Below are 21,526 nucleotides of genomic sequence, written 5' to 3' on the forward strand. Positions count from 1 at the left end.
GCCCTATGTCCTTTTGTGAGGTATAAAGTGAGCTCTGAGCTGGAGGGTTTATTTTTCTAGAGAGGAAGATTGATGAAGTCCGTGTCAGGGTAATTAGCAAGGCCATTAGAAACCATTCCCAACCAATCTCATTCTCCCTGGGGTCACACATCAATTGAATCTAATTGTGGTACTCATTCTAATCTCTATTAGATCTATTTCATTTGTTAGAATTAGTGCAAAATAGGTTCTGTGTTCCGCCCCCCCTCCCAAAAAAGAAGTGGATCTAGTGTTCTAGTGGATCTCACCAGAGGAGGACAGTGTTGGGCCACGCAGTCAAACACGAGCAAACAAGGTGTGTGTGTTAGTGGACTGTAGAAAAGAGAAGCAATAGTGAGAAAGATGGAGCAACATTTACTGAAGTCACCATGAAAATAATACAACAACACAAGAACACAAACTCACGGTCACTTATATCCCCTTTCTGCCGTCTCTCACCACCAACTTCTTTTGTCTCACTCATCCTCTAAGGGGGAATATGGCACTGTCATTATTGTTCTGGTTTGGCATAAGCACTGTTTTTGAAATTAGACAAGATTAGCTCTGAACAGCAAGATAACTGTGACTCTTAATAGCACATCCTGCTTAATTGTGTGTGTGTGTGTTTGTGTGTGTGTATACATGTGGATGTGTGTGTGATTCTCAGAATGATAGACAGTTAGTGTCTATTCCGTCTGTTTTTGACACACACCATCCATTCAGTCCGCCTGGGGATACAACTCTACAAAGACAATAAACATCAAATCCCTCAATTACGAACATCTCAGTACGATCTGCTGAACCAATTATCTTCTGTCTTGAGATACAAAGCAATCACGACACACGCACACATGTACGCACACACACACACACACACATGCACACACACATACACACGGTACACATCCTGGGCACCCACACAAACACAGACAGTCAGGGACTCCATTACTTTAAAACCACGATTGCAGCGCTATTCTGTGAAACTGATTGCTTTTCAATTGGTGTAGGTTTGTGTCTTCAGAGATGCATTATATATGCTAATAGGGGCTGTGAGAGGAAGGCCTGGATCAGGGACACCCAACACAATTACACTGCTCAGACCCAGACAGAGAGGGAGATCCCTGGGCAGGGCAGACTGTTACATCAGCCCAGATCACCCACTATTGTGAGCGTGTGTGTGTGCCACACCTCTAAATTCATTCAAACAAACTGCTCTGAAAACTGAACCATAAGCAGATTTAGACAGGATTTACTTGCATAATAATATTGCTGTTTAAGTGGCCTAATAGGTCTGTCAGGCAGTATTTATGATATTAATTTAAGCAGATTTAATTGATGCATGAATATTTTAATGTTTACCGCTAACCCACTGTATAAGCCCTAAGGGACCTCTGGGTAAAGTAAAGCTAATCAATGTTTAAACTGTTTAAAACTGAGTTTTTGTAGAAATGTCTTATATTGCTTGAATTATTCAATGACCACGGCTTCTAATCAGACTTTTAGATTAGCTCTTTACGTTGCATGATCATTTTACACTATGATACTGATTGGATTTTTCGGACAGAACTTTAAACTATACCCATATAATCTGGCAGAATATAACTCAGGACAGCATAGGATAATGCCATGGTCCAATTACTCTACCCTGTGGTATTCCCTTTGTGTTTTTTCAGCACCCATTATATAGTTGGCATAAATCAAGGACCGCTCTGTCTGGAACTCATTCAACTCTTGTCTTAATAACTTCTGCTGTAGGAATCCGGTTCTGTTGCTTGCTCCAGTTTTACAATGATCGTCATGTGAAAGACAGGTGCTGCTGTTGTCTTTGAGCCAGGGAGTCTCTCCTCTAATGTTCATCATTGATGATTGAATTTCATTCATAGTTTTCATAAATGTTTCCAAGAGAATGAATGAGCAGTAATTGACGCTTCTGCTGGTCGTAAAAGACTAAGGCAACAAAGAGGATCTGTTGTGTCATCAGGCTGAATCTCTGTTTATCTCTTCATTTCCCACTATCTCTCACTTTCTTCTCTACTTTCTCTATTGTTCTCTCTCACTTTGTTGAGACTTTAGAAACATTGGACTTTCCCAATAAACGGATAAGAAATGACGAGTGGTGCAATGGAGAGAGTGGATCTCAGTCTGGACTGAATGTTCCTTCAGAACGGGTACTGTATGACACCAGAGTGAACTTTGACCTGTGGTGATGTATGCTCTGCCAATGATAATTGCCCACACGAGACCTCTGTCAGAGCTGAGTTAAGAGGGAGTCGATTGGCCCGCCTTTGAAAAAATAATTTCAGTTGCGTCAAAGTCTCTTTGCAGATCGTCTCTCTGGCTGAATTGGCCCCTGTCTTTACTGATATGACACCCTTTACATGTGTGCTTTCGAGTCCCATACGTTAACTCCCACTGCAGGGCACATAGTACAGCAGTTTTTCCTCTTTCCTTTGGTCACGTGTTTAAAAGTGTTTGCATAAAAACTTCCCATTTGTGCCACAACTATCTTGTATCACTACATGATAGAGTTCCAGCATTTGGGTAAAACAACTGTTTGTTGTTGGCACTGTACAGTGTGTGTGTTTGTGTGTGTGAGAGAGTGAAATGTTGGTGCGGTTGTGGTGGCTTGTGGAGTTTTCTCTGACCCTTTCTGGGTTCTAATTCCTATACGATTGAGTCATGTGGAGCACTCTGGTTAGTCTGGGGCCAAACAGCCTTTTTTGGGAATGTCATGTTGGCCATCCAATACCGTTACCCTGAAAATACAGTCCAAGTTGTCTGGAGGTTGTGGAATTTGTATGAGGCTCTGAGCCAGGCTTGTGTTTGGGAATAACTGATAGCTGATTGGCCTTGTTCTCAGGGACAGGGAGAGGGAGGTACTGAGCGCCAGACTTCTTCACTGTAGCGTCTCTGGGCTAGAGAGTACATTCAAATGGCATACGCAAACACGCAAACAAACACTCACACACAGACACAGACACACACACACATGGGCACACAGGTACATAAACACGCAAGCAACCAAACAGTTACACTGAATTTGCACTTCTTCTTTGGGGTTCACTAGTCTGGAGTTGGGATTGGGATCACAGCATGGCGTCTCCCTCTCTTCACCCTCGCCCCTCCCTCCCTTTATGAGTGCTTGCAACATGTAGCGCTTCCTTAAAGTGTTCCTGCAAATCAACACCCACACGCACAAATAACGTACACACATACATGCATGCACACACATGAACAAGACATGAACATTACATTAAGTTCCCAGGTTTATGTGTGGAATTGGAGAGGCTAATTCCTTTTGTTAATGTTATTTCCACAGTGATCGTGCTGTGTCCCACGGAATGGGCTGACTCTACTCCAGTACTACCTTGGGAGATCCTACAAGTTAATTGTCTGTGAGTGTGTGTGTGTGTGTGTGTGTGTGTGTGTATTTTGAGATACAGTAATGGTCGATCATTTGTGTTCTGACAAGATAATGAAAATAATAATACGAATGCATACGACAAAACTTTATTGGTCCCCAAAGGGGAACTAGGAGGATCAAACGTATCCCACCCAACACAGCGTCCCAAACACAGGTAGAAAGATGCAGCCTGGCATCACATTTCACTTCCCCGTTTTGATTGCCTCTTGGGACTAACATCCCATTAAAGGAGGGGGAAGTGGTGATGTGGAAACAAGTGGGAGACCATCGGACGTCAAAATAGATGATGACAGACATGGGGAATTTTGACTTGGCTGAGAGAGAAGTAGGGGCTCTTCCAATGGGATTTTGAAACAGGTGCTCACGATAACAGTTTATGAATATACTTCCATGGGGATATTTTATGACTGCATCTTCATTTGAGATGATGGCTGTGCATTATGTTCCTATCCCATTGCCTGTGGAGGACAGATGAAGGCTGGTTCAGCTGCAGTCTTTGAAGTGAGCCTAGCACTCCTGTTGTTGCCAAGTGTCTATTAGCCTGTGTTAGGAGATGTAAACATGTTAAGTAATGGCAGACCCTCAGGTTACAGCTGCGCACATCAAACACGAGCAACCTGGCAACGGACGGGCACAGCAACAGCTGCCTGTTTGCATGTGTCCTTTTGTGTGTATGTACAGTATGTGTGCGTATGTGTGCGCATGGTTCGTGAGTGTCCAAAAGAGAAATCGACCGAGAGAGAGAAAGAGAAAGACAGGGAGAGAATGAGAGCTTGAAAGAGAGGGAAAGAGATTGGGGTACAACCATCTGGGTACCAGACCCGTTTGGGTTGGGCAGGCCTCTGATCGAATAGGCGTATGTGACAGAAAGGGAGGCAGCACCCTGGCAGTGAAGGGCCAGGACTGAGACGGTTCAGAGAATCGTGTTTTCCTCCTCATGAATTGGGTAAACAGAAAGTTTCTGTGCCACATTGATGGTGAATACTTATGACGAGAGGTGGAAGAAGAGGGGGAGGGGGGGGGGGGGGTAAGGAGGGAAAATGGAGAAAAAGAGATGAAGATGATCATGAAAGGGAATATGAAAGAAAGGAGAAGCCTCGTTGTCCTTCTTTTCCTCCCCTCCCTTCCACCCCCTCGCTTCTTTTCTACCTCCTCCTCTCCTCCTCTTCCTCGTCCCCCTCCCCCTCAGCTTCCCCCAAACCAAAATGAAAACCAATCAGAAAAGGACTCTCTCCGAGTAGCGGAGGGAGATGGACGATTTCCTTGGCATCAGAAAGACAACAATGAGCATTCCTCCGATGACGTGTCACTGCCAGAGCAAACAGGCAAACTCACAGAAGCCCCTGCACCCCATCTGATCCCGTCTGCTCTCCATAAATAAAAGACCATCCTTGAACCCTCCAGATTTATTAGCGCTAAGGCATGGACGAGTGTATGTACCGTTCATTCAGCAGTGTGCCCCATCTGTTCCTCCAGGGTTACTCTCTTGACCCTCTCTCTGTGTCTCTCGTCCGTTCGGTGGCTTCGTAACACTGAGGTCAAGCCTCGTTCAGGACATCATGCAATTGAGGATGTTGATAGGATTTCATTTTCGAGAAAAGAAAATGGTCATAAGGTTATTGCTCTATCATATCCCACAAAGTCTGATTTGACTATTTGGTCCAGTTCCCTTCTGCGTGTCTGTGTGCAGCACTGCCTTCTCAGTGAAACCAAATAAATGCTGAAGCCTTGACAGGAGAGCGGTTGGCTTGCACGAGCCCCAGAGCCCAACAGCCCAAGACTCTCCAGCCAAATCAAAGTTTTCAACCCTAATCGGTCAACTTTAGAGAGCCGAACTCAAAGAGGCCTATTCTTTCCCCGACCTCATTTGCATCCTCCTGTGTGTTCGCAGCCATCCTCCGCCACACAATGGGCCGTGTGGGCAGGGAATGGAGAGGAATCCCTGATAAGCCTGGAGCCTTGAGGAGGGCACAGAGCAGAGAATGCCAGCTATGCCAGACATTCACAACACTGTGTGGTGTCACCCCTCACGCCCCACAATGCCCCTGTTCTCCCGCCTGTCAAAGACACCATTGTGGCACGATGAGAGCAGCGGAGAGCCGCCAAGGGCCTTTATCAAACACACATTCCACAAACGCTGCTTCTACTCACATAGACACACACCCATACACACACACACACACACAGCACACTCTAAACTTCCATGCATTTGCACTTCTTTTATTGCATATAGCTCTTCAAATTCCTTCTGTACCCCCATTCTTTTTTCATCCGCAGGGAGGATATTACACCAAAGGCTTCCTTTCACTTTTTCTTTCTCCTGACGCCTGTCCTGGTAGATGCTGGGAAGCAGAGACCTAGAGGAGGCATGCATTCGCGATATGGACCCCAGAGAGGAACACCTGACGGAGGGAGGAGTCGACGATAGAACCCACTTCCTGGAGGATGTGATTGTTAATGCCTCATGGGGATCTGGAAGTGCGTGCGTGAGAGAGAGACAGAGAGAGAGAGAGAGAGAGAGAGAGAGAGAGAGAGAGAGAGAGAGAGAGAGAGACAGAGAGAGAGACAGAGAGAGAAGTATGTGTGTGTCTGTGTGTGTGTGTTTACATAGTGTGCAAAAGAGAGTGTGTTTGTGTGTGAGAGACTGTATGTGTGTGTGTGTGCGTGTGTGTGTAAGTGTGTTCTACTCTTCCTGTCTGTGTGACATGCTCCTGACTGCTCCTGCCACCTGCACCCACAGCACAAAGGCTTCATGGGAAGGAGAACAAGACAGGAGGGAAGGACTCACATACGTCACATGTCCACCTCTGACAGCGCCTGTCAATCACTATCACAGAAGGGAGAGAAGTACAGGGGTGTAGATTGGGTGGGTTTGTTTGTCTGTGTTTGTCTGTGTTTGTCTGTGTTTGTCTGTGTTTGTCTGTGTTTGTCTGTGTTTGTCTGTGTTTGTCGGTGTGTTTTCATGCCCGAGTTAAAGGGTGAAAGTGTACTTCTGTAAAAACATGGGAGGTCATCTTTCACTGTATTTGCAATATTTGCCGGTGTAGAGTGTTTGTGGTGTGTGAGTAAGGCATGTGACAAGGGGGCCGGCCTGGCTGATTTAGGGCTGGCTCTCCTGTCACCCAGGGAGAGACATGCCCGGCAGGGGGGGAAGCTCCCAACTCCAGTCCCAGGTTTCAGTGACAGGGCCCAGTGGGCAGGCCGAGGCCTGGACAAGAGGCCCTGCTGGGGTCTCCCAGAGGGAGGTCAGGGGCTGCAGGGAGTCTGGCTGGACAGTAGGACAAAAGCCTGGCCAGTAGGGGATCTGAGGGGAGCAGGGAATTAGCTGCCAATTAGTGTGAGTTCCCCTCTGGAGTGATGCATGTCATCCTGTCAGAGCCTGAGGAGAGGAGAGGATCAGCGGGATCAAGAGCACGTTATCCCTCAGATTACACTCTCCGCTGTCAGGATCACACAGGCTGGGTCTCGCTCACGCCTGACCGCCACAGGACACACACAAACACTCTCCCTCTCGCGCACGCAAACACACGGCATCCTCCACGCTTTGATCCATTACTCCTCGTTCGCTAAAGCGTCATTTGCTCTCTGCGATGAAGCCGGGCGACATTGTAAGGGGTAGAAAAAAAAGGCTCAAGTAAAAGGGTCATTTTTCATGTCATACCCATCTGTTACAAAACAATAACAATGATATTTTCAAAAAAAAAAAAAAAAAGAGCCTAAAATGGCCATGTCCGTACAAAGCACTCATTATATCCTTTTCTGTGGTTCCTTTCCAGTTTAACTACTTTTTATTACCAACAAACAGATGCTGTCAATTCATGGATGTGGCTTGCCCACCTGTATACACTTAACAATCTAACAATTAAGACAATGAACTGTGGGATTTGCCGCAGACACTGATGCGGATAAGTCACAGTGCAGAGGTGCATATGGACCAATTGAACACATTTTCAACAGCAATCACAAATAAACAAGGAGACAACCGTATGATGTGACAGGAATATTAAGTCCTGTGTGGTGGCAATAGCATCTTTCATCTTTCGTCCCTTCGGATTTCTCATCCTTCCCCCTTTTTTGGGACACACTGAAATGCAGGGGTCAGTGCTTTCAGGAATGTCCCTCTGTGAGGCTGGAACCCCTGTTATGGGCTGTTAGGGGCAGTGGCAGCAGGTAGGGTCGGAGGGCACAGGGACAGGAATGAGCAGCAGGTGTCACAGGGGAAGTCACTATGTCACTTGTCACAGGCAGTCACTTGTTTGCGTGTGCATGTGGGTGAGTATGTGTGTGTGTGAGCGAGATTCAACCTTTCATTTTGTCACCAAAGGTGCACAAAATCAGTGCAAATACATTCATCAGTCATTCATTATTAAACACCAAATGTATTGTGGACATGAAGGCTCACTGGCTGAGTGTGATTGGAAACATGACAGGCTACTGACAGATGACTTCCTCTATGAACCCTCAGCTCTGTTCTAACTCAATTAAATAACAAAGGCAGTGTGTGAGGGGAGGTGTGTGGTGTGTGTGTGTTTCGTCGGATTCTTCTCTGCGAGAGAGACCACAGGATCTCTGGGAGGGGAAGAGGAACAGGACACACACACATCCGTAGTCCTGTCCTCCAGGTAGGAGTTGTGTGGCACAGAGTGCTGGACGGGGCTGAATGCTTACAGAAAAGCAAAGTCAAGTAAAGGCCTGCAGTGTGCCTCCACAGCCTGGCTGTGCAGGGGAAACAGGTGTTGGCTGCCCACTAATCTGCTATTAGAGAGCTGAGGAATGTTAACTATGCATTGGGCTGTGTGGTTCCTGGCACATTACCCGGGTCTGGCGAGGGAAGGAAGGAGGGAGAGGGTCCACTGGCTGACTTAACTGCTCGGTCTGTCTTTTTGTGAATGAATTCAAAAGCTCCTCTTTATATCCAACACCATTTGTATGATTCATCTCACATAGTACTGTTTCTTGTCTTCAGTCACAGCACAGTGCTGTAGATTGCTCTTGGAAACAAACGGATGCGCATGACCAAATGTGTTGGCTGTGTGTTGACAAGCAACCATTATTTATGGCAAAGAAGGCTTTCTGCGTCTGAATGGATGTTGTTTTATCTTAGAAAATGAGGTGGCATGAGATCCACCGAACATTCAACAAATGTCAAATGCGGTGGCTTGTTGGGTATGACACCGTGTAGACCTTACACCCAATGTCATGTCTCCCACACACACACTCAACAATTCCTCCAACTTTCTCAAAGGTAATTAGTACCGGAATTTTTGGCTCTGATGGAAAGATTTTCTCAGAAATCCATTATTTTTCTCAGAAATCCATTAGTTCTTAACATGATGTTGTCAGAAGCAGATGCTGCTCATGGCTGTCACAGTGGCACTTCAGATTCAAAAATATTGTGACACATTGCAATCTTAATAGAATGTTTGAATGGTTTCAAATAGAGATTTTGAAATGTTTAGGGGGATTTAGGGATGGTGGATGATGGAGCGTTATTCCTTCACCAGCTCCCCCCTGTTTGTCATGAGTTTCATGTATTCATGTTTTTCCCAAACAGCCATCTTGGGACAGGGAATTTAGTTAACACCTTACATTGTGTCATACTGTGGCTGTTAAACTACCTACCGTATGCACTATAGCTTGGTCCTGGTACCAGGGCTACCATTGACAATACGTTTCAAATCGAAAACTGTTTTCAGGACTACCAGGGCAATGTAGCACATGGACAGACTAACATCCATTTCATTTCCTTTATGCCCCTGAGCAACAACATGGCTCCAACACCCCTTCCACAGTAATCCCGCACAGTGCCCATATGAACATTGATGGCGTCATTAAAGCTTTATTACACTGTCTATTAAGACAAGGGAGAAATTAAGTGAGATATAGACATAGAATGAAGATGAAAGAGAGAAGGAAAGAGAAAGAGAGAGGGAGGAGTGGAACATTTGAGGAGAGACAGCAAGAAAGAGCGAGTAAGATTGTGCGTGTGTAAAAGATAGACAGTGTTTTCTGAGAGAAATAAAGAGAGAGAGATTGGGAAAGAGACAGTGACTCTGTGTGTGAAAGTGGCAGAGAGCGAGAGAGTGAGGGAGTGTGTGTGTGTATGTGAGAGAGAGAGAGAGAGAGAGAGAGAGAGAGAGAGAGAGAGAGAGAGTGAAAGAGAGTGAAAGAGAGTGAAAGAGAGTGAAAGAGAGTGAAAGAGAGTGAAAGAGAGTAAAAGAGAGTGAAAGAGAGTGAAAGAGAGAGAAAGAGAGAGAGAAAGAGAGAGAGAGTGAGACTGTAAGTATACAAGAGGCAAAAAGAGAGACAGAGAGAGTGTGTGTGTGAGAGAGAAAGTTAGACTGTCTCTTCCTGAGAGGTAGAGAGAGAGAAACAGCGAGAGTGAGTGAGTGAGTGAGTGAGTGTGTGTGTGTGTGTGTGTGTGTGTGAGAAAGACAGTGTCATCTGAGGGACAGAAAAAGAGAGAGGTAGGGAAAGAAAGAGTAAGACTACATGAGTGTGAGAGAGGCAAAGAGAGAGCGAGCAAGAGAGAGGTATGTGCCCTCATTCCAGGCTGTGTGTGGGCAGGTGTAGAGGGGGGATATTCTTACTGCAGATTGTAAACACTCATCATTGTTGATCCGAGCCTGTGGTTTTACTGTGTATTTGACTTTAATTGTACATCCCTGTCAGCTGCTAGTTCCAAAAGACCACATGCATGCAAGCATCGTTTCAGAGCCCCATGCAATGGGCTGCCGTTCATGTAAACAGCATGGCTGTGGTTGAAACAGGGAACGACACGCTTTATATTGTGCATCATTAAACGTGCTGTGTCATTAAACGTGTCTCTCATGGCACAGTGCTGGAGATTCCCAATCTGTGAGGAGAGGCAGGGATAATGCTGGGGAGGTGAATGGGGGTTCGGTCGGCTGTGGTTTCAGTGAGATAGGTGATTACAGTACCTGTTGTGGAAGTACACCATCCATCCAAACTGTGTGGAAGAGACGTGAAGATGGGGAGGGAGAAAGAAAGGACATACCATGAATTTGGACACGTTCAATCTTTTTTTGGCATTCTAAACAGTAGGGTTTCATGATTATGGGGGCACATCCATTACCTCTCATGAGCTCTGCGGGTGTCCTCGGGTGCTCGTTAATGAGCGGTCAGGTGACACCTAAAAGCAACTGACCCTCCAATAAGGTTAATCGGGGGACACGTGTCTTGTAACAACCCTAGCCTTCTTCATTAGATACTGGTGTTGACAGAAAGAGGCTGTGTCAAAAGCCGGCCCCTCCACATATACCCCCAACACACTCATGCACACACACACACACCTAATACTCTCACACACCCCTAATGCTTAAACACACCCAGGATCTAGTGTTTCATCTCCTTTGCTTGGCATGAGGAGGGCAAATTAGCTCCAATTACCCAGCTAGAAGGGAGAGGAGCTGGCGTATGGACGGCAGTGCACAGAGTGGAGGATGGTGGGGGGGGGGGGTGGGGGGGTGGAGGAGGACTGAGGCTAGCTTATGACTGCCATATGCCTCTCTCTGTCTAGCCGTACAAGCCCGATGTCTGTATTTATGCAGGTTCACATTCAGACAGCTGGCATTGTGTTGGTGATTGTTAGACTAATCATCCGCTCAATTACTCAGGAATGTGGCCTACGGATGGGGACAGGGGCCATGTTTTGACAGATCAGCACTCCCACTCTCACTCTCTGTTTGGCTGGCTGGAGAAGACAGGAGTCCTAACCTGGTCTCACTGGTGCTTTCTGGGTGTAGCAAGAAGGGAAGAAGAGGATAGACTAGCTCCGAGTGTTCAGAGAGAAGAGAGGTTGTGTTTGGCTCGATTGTGTTTGGCAGAATCTTACATCTCACCCTCATTACAAGACCACACAGCTCATTTGATAAGACTTTGATCAAGTTTGAAGTACAGTAAAAAAAAAAGAAGTTGGGCCACATCATCCTGTGTGTTTATGTTGTTGGATTACTTCTCATGGAACATGAACAGTGAATCTAGAGGCACAGTCTGATTAACCACACCCACAGCAAAGATACACAGGACCTGTTTAATCAAGCATTTAGCCCCTGGTCGTACTTTTGAATTCAATCTCAGGCCAAAAACCATCTGTTCAAATCATCACACTTATATGTCTTTGATTACGAGATTTTATCAGCTTGGCTTTAAAGATATGTGTGAGAGAGTTGACAGAGGGAAGCTATACTGTTGGGGTGAGTAGCAGAACAGAATGATCTGGAACATTCTTCTCTTCATTCATCTGGAAGTTCTGGATGACCTCGCTTTGTTCACATCTTCACAACCCCCTCTCTCCTTCTCCGATCCTCCATCTATCCTTTTACCACAGAGTTTATGGAAATAGTTATTAGTAATCAACTTATAAGAGGTCAAACCTGGGTAGATCAAATCCAATCACATTTCTTTGTAAAGCCCTTTTTACAAGCAAAGTCACAGAGGGCTTCACATACACCCAGAACTGCCCCTCAAGAGAAAGTGCTTAGTCGAATGTCTACATAACCCTTGCATGAGAGCTTCCTGGCTTGAAAATCCAGTCTTATGTCATAAGTCTGCAAGTCAGATAAACAATTCAAGAATACATGTCCTCCCTTTGTCAAATTAAATCTTTGTCACATAGATGAAATGAACCCAGTATGAAAGACCAATCCTAAAGGTAAGTTAAGAGTCTGTTGAGTAGCCATGTCATTGTGAGAGGAGATTGCGTGAGGGAGATTGGCTCAGGGTTCAGCTCAGCCTGTTCTCATTACATTCGATTTTAGAAAGCTTAAAGAAGTCGCTGTGTTTACTATTCACACTGGTAGTTTACACTGCAGGTCAGGGATATTGAAGAAAGCAAAATAAACGCCTTCTCTCAATCGAATCGAACTTGACCGCATTTTCCTTTTCCTAAACATCTTTCTCTTTCGTCGTCTCACACACTATTCTACCCATTCCATCCACTTACTATTGTAGTGAAAGTGAATTGACGCATCTTACGTTTTTTTTCCATCGGCTGTCATCCTTTTAGTTGTCCCCTGCATCTACTCTGTGCTGGGCTTGCTTTAACTCCCCCTTCCCCTGCTCTGGCTCCTCCTGACTGGAAGCGCCTGTGGTGCGCCCCCGGGCAGCCAGCAGGAGTGCAGTGCCGTTAGCATATAAGTGCACGACATGCTGATGCGGAGGATACATGCTAATGCTAATGAGGAGCAAGCCAGAGTTGTAGCACTGTGCCTACAGGCTGGAGAGGAGAAGAGAGGAGAGAGGAGAGGAGTGGAAAGTAGGGGCATGGGTGGTATCTCCATGGATCTGTCCCCTTTCTCCACCACCGCAGCATGTACTTGCTCGGCTCTCTTATCCAATGTCATCTTGCTCCCTGGTCTAGCCCACTAAGCACTAATTACTGGAGATCTATAGAGACCCTTGCTGCAGTAATAGAGCCCACCTTATTGTTACGAGTAGGACTGTTTACTGGTCATGATTTACGCTTATATTTGGGCTGTCTGAGCACAGCAGAACACAACAAACACAAGAAATGACAAGAAAACATGTCATTCCTCTGGAGTTCAGAAGAAGAAAACAGCTACCAGTGCAACAATCACAGTCCGGCTCAAGTCCAGTAGGGCTACAACTATGAGGGACCATCACAAAATAAATACACTTCAAGCTTCATGAACTGCATCCATTGTTAAAGGATGTAGCATCTACAGGAGACATTTCGTCATTTACATTACCATTAGTCATTTAGCAGACGCTTTTCCAGAGCGATACAGTACATTATGTATATATTTGTATATATTTAAGATTCATTGTAACTCTTTTTTGAGAAGCATACTTTCTACAGCATGGAATTTGAGTAGGTTCATAGAGTTTTTACAGTGAGACCTCTTTACTGTCTGACTGGCAGAGGAAGCTGGAATGTTAGATGACTGCTCACACCACCTGGTCAGACATCTCACTCAGAGACACTAAAACACCCACAAACACACACTCTCTTGCACAGCTGTCCGTCGTGGATAAGAATAATGCTGGTCCTGGCACTATGACTAGGAAAGAATCTTGAAATATTTAAAGCTGCATTTTTCCTGCGAAATGTTCAATTTCACACCAGAATGCATAGCTACCACTCCACACATTCTCCAGAGTGTAGTCGATTAGTGTTGACCTTCTTTAAGATGCTCTTCCCTATCTCATGTCCACTATCTATGTCTGTATGAGGACATGTCTGCAGTCAGACACTGTTTATGTGCGTGTGTGTTTGTGTTACAATTCTTTTTTGTGTGCAGTGTGTGTGGTTGAAATATCTGATCAGCTGGTGTCTGTGTGTTTGTGTTTGCCCCTCTTGGGCGAACTTCCTGTCCAGACAGGAAATGCATTCCTTAGTGTGTCGAAACAGACAGGCGACATATATGTCATGGTATCTTACAACAACTGTCTGAGGAATTCAGCCTTTGTTAGGCCTAGAGCAGCCTCATACCAGTACGACATGTTCCAGTTAAGGTTACCCTCTTCCAAGGTCCATAGTCTGTGATATACTATCATTGAGGTCCGTCTAAAGCCTTTTTCAGGACCGAGATAGGCTGCCCGGCCTAGTGTTCACTTGATGAAAGTGTTTAATTAACTTGTAGCATCGAATGCAATTGATAATCAGTTCCAAGAAGGATAAATATTTAGATCTTAAAAATGGTGAGTGTTTGCTCATAGAACTCAGCAATTTATTATGGATATCAATATTTACAGTATGTTTTTCTTCAGCACAAGGGAAAATAACAGAAGAGCATTTGACATCAATTTAGCATGTGACACTTATCTTACGACAACTCCTGATATCTGTAAACACAAAATACATCACAAGCAAATTACACACACGAACACATACGCACACACATAACATATACACAAAACCATTTTAGAAAAAAAGGGGGACAACAAGGCAAGTAAGCAGTGTTCCCACAAAATGAGGTTCTTTAAACAGAACTAAAGCTGTGGACAGGCCTCACAAGACTGCATCTCTCCAGAGACATCTCAGAGCTGGGATCACGATGACAAAAACACTAGGAGCTGAGGACAGAGTCTCTCTTCTTGACAAAATTCTTGTATTCCCAGGAAATGTGTCAAGTTTCCAGGCAGGATTCCAGCTCCAGGCCCATGGGTGATGTGCCGATCACAGCTCTGAGTCAGGGAGATGGGTCCGCTGCCTCTTAGAACCAAATTGAGCCCTTCACTTTATCCTGCTCCACAACTACAGAGAAACAATCAAAAACTCAAAACCTTTACTAGAATGCACATACAGTAACATGAAATAGTGTAGTTTGCCAAGCCTTATAGTGTTCTGTATGTGTGTAATGTGTGTATATGTGTTTGTATATGTACATCAGGTCTGCATACCTGAATCGTAGACATCCAGGGCTCCATGGAGGGTCGAGGGCCAAGTGGAGGGGGCTGGGGCAGGGCTGGGGCTGCTTGGGTCCAGCTCAGTCTTCAGAGCCCCCCCGTGAGGTGAGCTGTGGGATCCAGGACTGTGGGCTGAGCTATGGCTCTGGGGACGAACTCCGGGCAACAACAGCGGGCTGAACCTGGGGTCCAGGGCTGGGCCATGGCCTGGGTGAGAGTGTAACATCGGGTGGGGGTGACGGCTGTGCACATGCGTGTGGGGGTGGGAGTGGGGATGTTGGTGGGGATGGGGGTAGACCTCGTGGACGTGTGGGTAGCTCGCTGAAGTCTGGGGGCTGAGGCTGTAAGACCAGGCATCGGGGAGGGAGGCCTGAGGGGGCAGGCTGGCCTGGGAGAGAGCGGGGCCTGCCCAGAGTGCCCCGTCTGGGGCGTGGAAAGTAGCAGGACTGGGGGAGAAGTCTGGATGGATGGAGACGGAGACGGAGGGGAGGCAGGGGCTGGGCTGGGAGGGATAAGACGTACTCCACACAGAGGAGGGGAAGGAGCTGCACTGGCCGTCTGAGAGAGACAAGCCATCTGGAACAGAGAAAAGGAAAGGAAAAAGAGCAGACATTTACAGCCAGTCTCAGATACAGTTTAGAAGTGTTACTGAGCTAAACTGACTGACTAAAGCTAGGAACATACATTGTGAGCCAAGCATTTCTTTCTTCAGAATTACACATTTCACATCTGTGTTTAGATGAGTATGCGATATATAAATAATATATAGATAAATACATAAATACTCAAATGAATGTCTGCAATTAAGTCTTCTTACCTTTCCAGATGCTTGCTGAGGCTGGTGCTGTGTGGGTCCTGGTGGGCTTGGTTTCCCCGCTGAAGGCACTGGGTTGACTCAGAGCACGGGAGAAATGTTCATCCACCACGTCTCCGATGTCTCCATGGAAGTAGGTGAACAGGACACACCTGGAGCTCAGGTACTCCGGAGGGTGGCTGTCCTTCCCTGGCCCAGCACCAGCTCCATCCCCAGACCCTGTCCCAGCCTCAGCCCCTGGTCCCTCAAGGCCCCTCCGGACCCCTTGCTCCCCGGCCGTTCGGCTAGCACGCTGCCTCTCAAAAGACTGCTGTTCCACACATTCTTGCATCTTACTGTACGCACTCAGCTTCTTCTGAGAGACAGATGGAGAGATGGGAAGGGAGAGAACAGTTAGGGGAAGAGAGAAGGCAAGAGATTGATAGTGCAGCGCACACAATATGCCATCTCTTTTCAAATAGGCTATGTATTTTAAGACTTCATTCTTAAAAGTTATAAATTGTTCTAAAATGTCCACTTTGCAATTTGAAAGTGGTTAAAAGTGAGTTGCAGGAAAGGATTACATTTGTAATCCTCTAAATTCAATACAAATAAAAGCTAAATGTTGTCCTTTTCCCAAACAGTACTTTTTCTGAAGACATTTGGATTGGGATGTAGACCTCTCTGTTGTTCTTAATGTTCAAGAAACAATGATCAATATTCCAGAGTGACAACAATTGACTCATGACATGTTTTAGTAAGAACTAAATTAAATGAATTAAATAAGACCCGTCAAAAAGGAATTTTGCTGAAAAGTTATCTTGAGAAAAGATTAGCTGAAACATTGACGCTTCCTGGTCCACAGTGTTTGCCGAATACGATACGAATGTTGCAAAATCCTTCTCTACTCTAGCTCACAACACAAGACGTTCGTCCGGAGACCCACCTGTTGCTGTTGGTGATGATGATGGTGCTGATAGTACGCCGCTTTGTAGGCTGCCGCTGCCGCCGCTGGAGTCGCTGCGAGATAGTGCGAGCCATAGCTCTGGTGATACATCACATCTAGACAACTCATAGCGAAGGACGGGGGTGTAAGAACAGTACTGAGAAATAGAGAGAGAGAGATAGTCTCGGTCGAGATCAGCGATCCTCAGACGGGTGTAATCATCTGCGGCATCCCTGCGTCCCTATAAACTAGAGCGCACACAATAGACATCCCAGCAAGTGAAAGAGAATGTTAGCATAAAAACAATGGTATCTCGGCAGGAGAGCAACCACCTACAGACCAGAATCAAAACGGAATGATAGGGAACAGAAGGTATCCGACAAAACTCGACTGTGCGAAGTTTCTTGGGGTGTAGCTGATTGGGTGAAAGTTTTTTGTCTGGGCTGAGGAGGGCTGGGGCCGCGCGCCGCCTTTACGCCCACTCAGCTATCCCGTAGCTGATCTCATTGGAATTATCTAATTTCTGCAGGTGCAGAATTACACCCATAAAGCATTTTTTTGTAATACTTCCTCTTTCTAAATACAAAAATGAGTATAATAGTATTATATATGTTAATATATGAGTATTAGAGTAAATGTTTTGTGGATTAGTTGGTTGGAAACTTGGCTTTTCTATGACCAAAATGAAGTGCAATTCACCAGATATAATATATCCTTTATATCATATAAGCGTAGCCAACAATATCACTATTATCACAGACGACTTTACTGATCAGGATACATTCATAAAGAAACAAAACATGACTGACACGCTACTTCGGACTGCAAGGGTGGAGACTTGGGCATCTTGCGAGTGGCCCAGCGCTTTTTAACGACCAAAGAGTTATTCTGCTGCCACCTGCTGGTGAAGCAATAAAGACCGTTGACAAAAGAAAAATGCAGAAATGGTGAAATACAGGCTACTGTACATTCAGTATTCAATTAAATTAAAGTGTATTGTCATAACACAATGTACAGGCATGTGTGCAACGAAAAGAGGCATCGATCGATCGCTCTAAGTCCCCGAAAAATAAAAAAACGTTTTAAATGATGTTACCATCCAATCAATTTATTCCAGAACACTTCAGCAAGACCTTACATGATCCTCTTAGGATCCCCACAACAAAAGCAAGACCATTGAAGGGCTGAGACCGGTATGTGGACCTCTCCTGGGTGAGTAGACCAGACCCTCGGCACAGATGAGTAGGGTGAAGAGGAGGACAGGCTCAGATACATCACTGAGCAGACATGTCCTGAAGTCCCATTATCCTCGGATGCATCAAGTCCAACACATGCCTCTTAGAGACAGCTGGTACAGTTGTATCACATACCCCCCCCCCCCTCCTCCCGCTTATTGTTTCTCTCACCCAAGGACCTCAGTGAGCACTCTTGCGACCTTTAATTACTGGAAACCATGCAGTTTGAATGTGAACGGTCTGCTTTACTTTAACCGGTCTCCCCATTACCATGTGTGTGTGCCTTGGGCTCTTTGTTATTTATCATTAATAGTGAAGTGTGTTGTGTCCTAGTTTTCTGAATCAGGGTCACAGAGTTTTGTCAGATGCATAAACACACACTGATGAATGAATATTTGAGAGCTTATGGCAGTCCCCTTGGCCTATCATGCTCTGCTCAGTGCCAATGCTCATCTTCTCGTCTGTCTGTCTGTCTGTCTGTCTGTCTGTTGTCTCTTGGTGTTGTCTTCTTTTCTACATATTGTCCCATCTCCATTTCTCTCCTTCCACTTTCCTCGCATGTACTGTATGTGTGCCAGATCCTGTTTGACAGGACTCTATGGCAGGACAATATGGCAGGTTATATAATTCATTTCCTTGCCTGTCTGCTGTCTGTTGCTGTCAGATTTGATGAGCCATTAGGGAACCCGGCTTACTGCTCACATTCAGGATGTTTCATTCACTTTGATAAAGCAGCGCACCGCAGATGGAGCGTGAATTATTCAGTCGCACGCTGATGATGTGATTGCCTCGGCGCCACGGAACTGGGACAGTGTCGATGGCTCATTCTGATGATGCGCTGCCAGTCAGAGCAAAGGAAGTGGGGCAGTGGTACAAGTTGGGCTGCAAGGATCGTGATGGAATGCAGACACACACATGCACTCTCTCTGTCTCTCTCTCTCTCTCTCTGTCTCTCTTTCTCTCTCTGTCTCTCTCTCTCTATCTGTCTCTCTCGCACACTCACACGTACTAAAACCCTCAATGGTCCTGAGGGTCTCTCCCCAAACACATCTGTAGCATCTCTCTCTGTATCCCTCTGCTCCTTCATGAGGGTCGGAGACTCTTACTGTTGCTGTAAAAAAACTGAAATGGGTTGTGGGGGGCAGTAATAAAAGCACAAAATGTTTTTTCTTTCTGCAGCTGTTATCCTCAGCCTACAGTCTGAGACACATCCAGTGGGTTAGTTATGATTGAGATCTGGGAGGATTTCTGTGCCTGATGCAAGGACTCGAAGAACGGGCTTGTTCCAGATCTTTCAAAGTGGGGTGGTCGGGGGGGGGGGGGGGTCACAAAGTAGAAACACAGAAATCAGCACAAAATATTAGAAAAACAGCAGAGTGACTAAGTGTGTTGCTTTCAAAGCCAAGATCTACATAATTTAATTTCCTTCTGGAGCCTCCCAAAAGCCTTATTTACGTAACCCCTGCTACCCAGATGCTGTTCTCCCACGTCCTAATGGGGCTGTAGTGGTGGGAAACATATGTTGGAGACATGATTTTAACGATAGCTCCTCATTAGAGGTTTACACCTTGAAAACCCTTCACTGAGTCATGGGTTTTTACACGTGAACTTGGACAAGCACACCTGCACCCCCATGATGGTGATGACGATGATGAGGATGATGATGCAGTAATGAAGCACCAGCGCCATCTCATCACTGCAGATCTCTGTAGACCTCTGGTGTGTCCTATAAGCAGGCAGGCCCAGGTGTGGAACCAGGGGATGTTGCCGTCTGGAATCCGTTTATATATTCCATTTCTATATTTAACAAATAAATGTGGCACACTTCAATTTATAACGATGTCTGTTTTGTTTCCGATAACATAGGTTTTCTTTCTTTCTTTTCTGTGACTTTTTTCGGTGACTTTTTCCCTCTTTAAAACTCCAACCCGTTTTATCTTGAACCATGACGACTGACATGTGACTAATGCTGCGGCTCAGTTGTTATAGACGTGTGTGTGTGTGTGTGTGGAGTGCATCCCAAAGCATGTTGACACAGTCAGAGTGATGTATCGGTCTATCTAAATGCCATTACTATAGAGCTTCAGCCACTGTCTCTTTCACCATCCGTTGCTCTGTCTCTCAGGGAGGGTGGAGGGAAGGAGGGAGGTAACGAAGGAGGAGCGGGAGAAGAGGAGCATTAACCTCCAATTAAACATTCATTAGCAGGGGCCTGTCAGTGAAGCAGGTGAGTCTTGCACTCACATAAGGAGACTATGTCTAGTCTACTACACCTCCATGAAGACACACAGACACACACACGGCACAGACACACCACTTTATTCAGGTGTGTTACAAAAACAATTTCACAATGTTATCTGTGTGAAATGATAAGGAGAAAGCGCCTCAAGTTCACAAAATAGTTCAAACAACTTCCCAGACATATTACTGAATGAATAAAGGTTGAACAGAAAACAATGACGGCCCATTTAGGTATTCTAATACACATCGCACATGTTCATTTGAAGGTTAATTGTCGACATGGACAGTAATTTCCATGTCATATGACAAAATCTGTCGCTGATTTATTTGTTTTGCATATGGACAGTGTAAGAAGCCAGTATCAATGTCTTTCAGCCATCTCAGACAATCATAATTTTAATTGTTCCTGCTGTTTTGGCTATCATTGTCACAGCGTCTGCATGTAAATGTGGGTTTTAATTGTGTGGCTCACCCAGTGCGTGTATGTGTGTGTGTGCGTGTGTCTGTGTAAGTGTGTGTCTTGCGCAGCAGGGTCATCCATGTCTCCAGAGTGTTAATGAAGTGACCAGTGGATGACTCAGATCTCTCAAGGCTGGCTGGGCTGGCCTGTGAACAAAAAATAATTACTTATTCCTGCTCTATTAAAAACCTCCAGTTTTGCACGAGAAACGATAACGGCAGGAGACGGAGAAGAAGAGAGAGAGTTAATTAGATGACTGAGTCTCAAAGAGCTAAAGTACGACTGGAGGAGAGACCCCACTTGACAGATTTGGCTTTTTTTAACAAGAAGGTCAAACGTGGGGCTTCCAAACAGACGATTCTTTCCCATCAGACCTGACAGACCCTGAGCTCTGAGGAGGGAGGCCGGGTACATGGCACACTCACAGCATCTCTGCCGTAATGCATCGTGTTATCACCTGCACACCCCCTACGCCTGAGGAAAACAATAGACATGGAGCCCAGATTGGAGTGCTATTGTTTCGAAGGCCTCCATTAATTGATATTTCGGGCAAGGTTTTCCACCGTCTCGTACAGAACAAAAGCACAGACCAACGAGTTTCCTTTCTGCTGTGCCAGCCTGAATTCTTCAGAAACAAAGAAAGATTCATCCACAGTTACATGTGCGTGCCTGCCTGAGTGAGCATGTGCGCGGTGTGGTGTGGGGTCTGGTGCCAACACCACCCACCCCACCCGCTTCTTGTCCCTGACCGAAGGACTCGTCCTCTCTTGCCCTTCCTTCTTTTAATGACACTCATTCCCCATGCTGCTAGAATATTCCCCTGACTTGGTGGCTGGGCTGGCTGGCTGGCTGGAATGAATGATACAAGCCCTGGCCAGCCCTGGGGGTGGTAGAGGGGGACTGCCCTCTGGAGAGACAGAGAAGGAGAGACTGGGGTCTGAGACTACATATGTAGGACGGGCCCTGGCAGATTGGCTTCCTCAGGCTAAATGTACCTGTGGATAACAGCTTGTCAGTG

The 21,526-nt window shown here is 45.8% G+C and overlaps 1 protein-coding gene across 2 annotated transcripts; it reads right to left on the bottom strand.

Moving 5' to 3' along the window:
* Nucleotides 1–14,132: 14,132 nt before the first annotated feature.
* vgll3 (vestigial-like family member 3) lies at nt 14,133–16,990 on the bottom strand. Of its 2 annotated transcripts, none has more exons than XM_047013822.1 (4): nt 16,573–16,990; nt 15,651–15,999; nt 14,828–15,409; nt 14,133–14,681 (listed from the first exon to the last, which is right to left on the bottom strand). In XM_047013822.1, the coding sequence occupies exons 1-4, from the start codon at nt 16,699–16,701 to the stop codon at nt 14,641–14,643; spliced, it is 1,101 nt and encodes a 366-aa protein (XP_046869778.1). In that variant the 5' UTR covers nt 16,702–16,990; the 3' UTR covers nt 14,133–14,640. The 2 variants fall into 2 exon arrangements, with proteins under 2 accessions (XP_046869778.1, XP_046869777.1); XM_047013821.1 differs by having other exon boundaries at nt 15,651–16,002.
* Nucleotides 16,991–21,526: the final 4,536 nt, after the last annotated feature.

This window comes from Hypomesus transpacificus, unplaced genomic scaffold, assembly GCF_021917145.1.
Source record: "Hypomesus transpacificus isolate Combined female unplaced genomic scaffold, fHypTra1 scaffold_204, whole genome shotgun sequence".
NCBI classification, from domain to species: domain Eukaryota; kingdom Metazoa; phylum Chordata; class Actinopteri; order Osmeriformes; family Osmeridae; genus Hypomesus; species Hypomesus transpacificus.

Excerpts from the sequence above, each read along its gene's own strand:
- vgll3 (XM_047013821.1), bottom strand. The coding sequence starts at position 16,701 with ATGAGTTGTCTAGATGTGATGTATCACCAGAGCTATGGCTCGCACTAT. Across the intron at positions 16,003-16,572 it reads ATCATCACCAACAGCAACAG|AAGAAGCTGAGTGCGTACAG; the intron begins GTGGGTCTCCGG and ends TCTGTCTCTCAG. Across the intron at positions 14,682-14,827 it reads CCTGGATGTCTACGATTCAG|TTGTGGAGCAGGATAAAGTG; the intron begins GTATGCAGACCT and ends GTTTCTCTGTAG.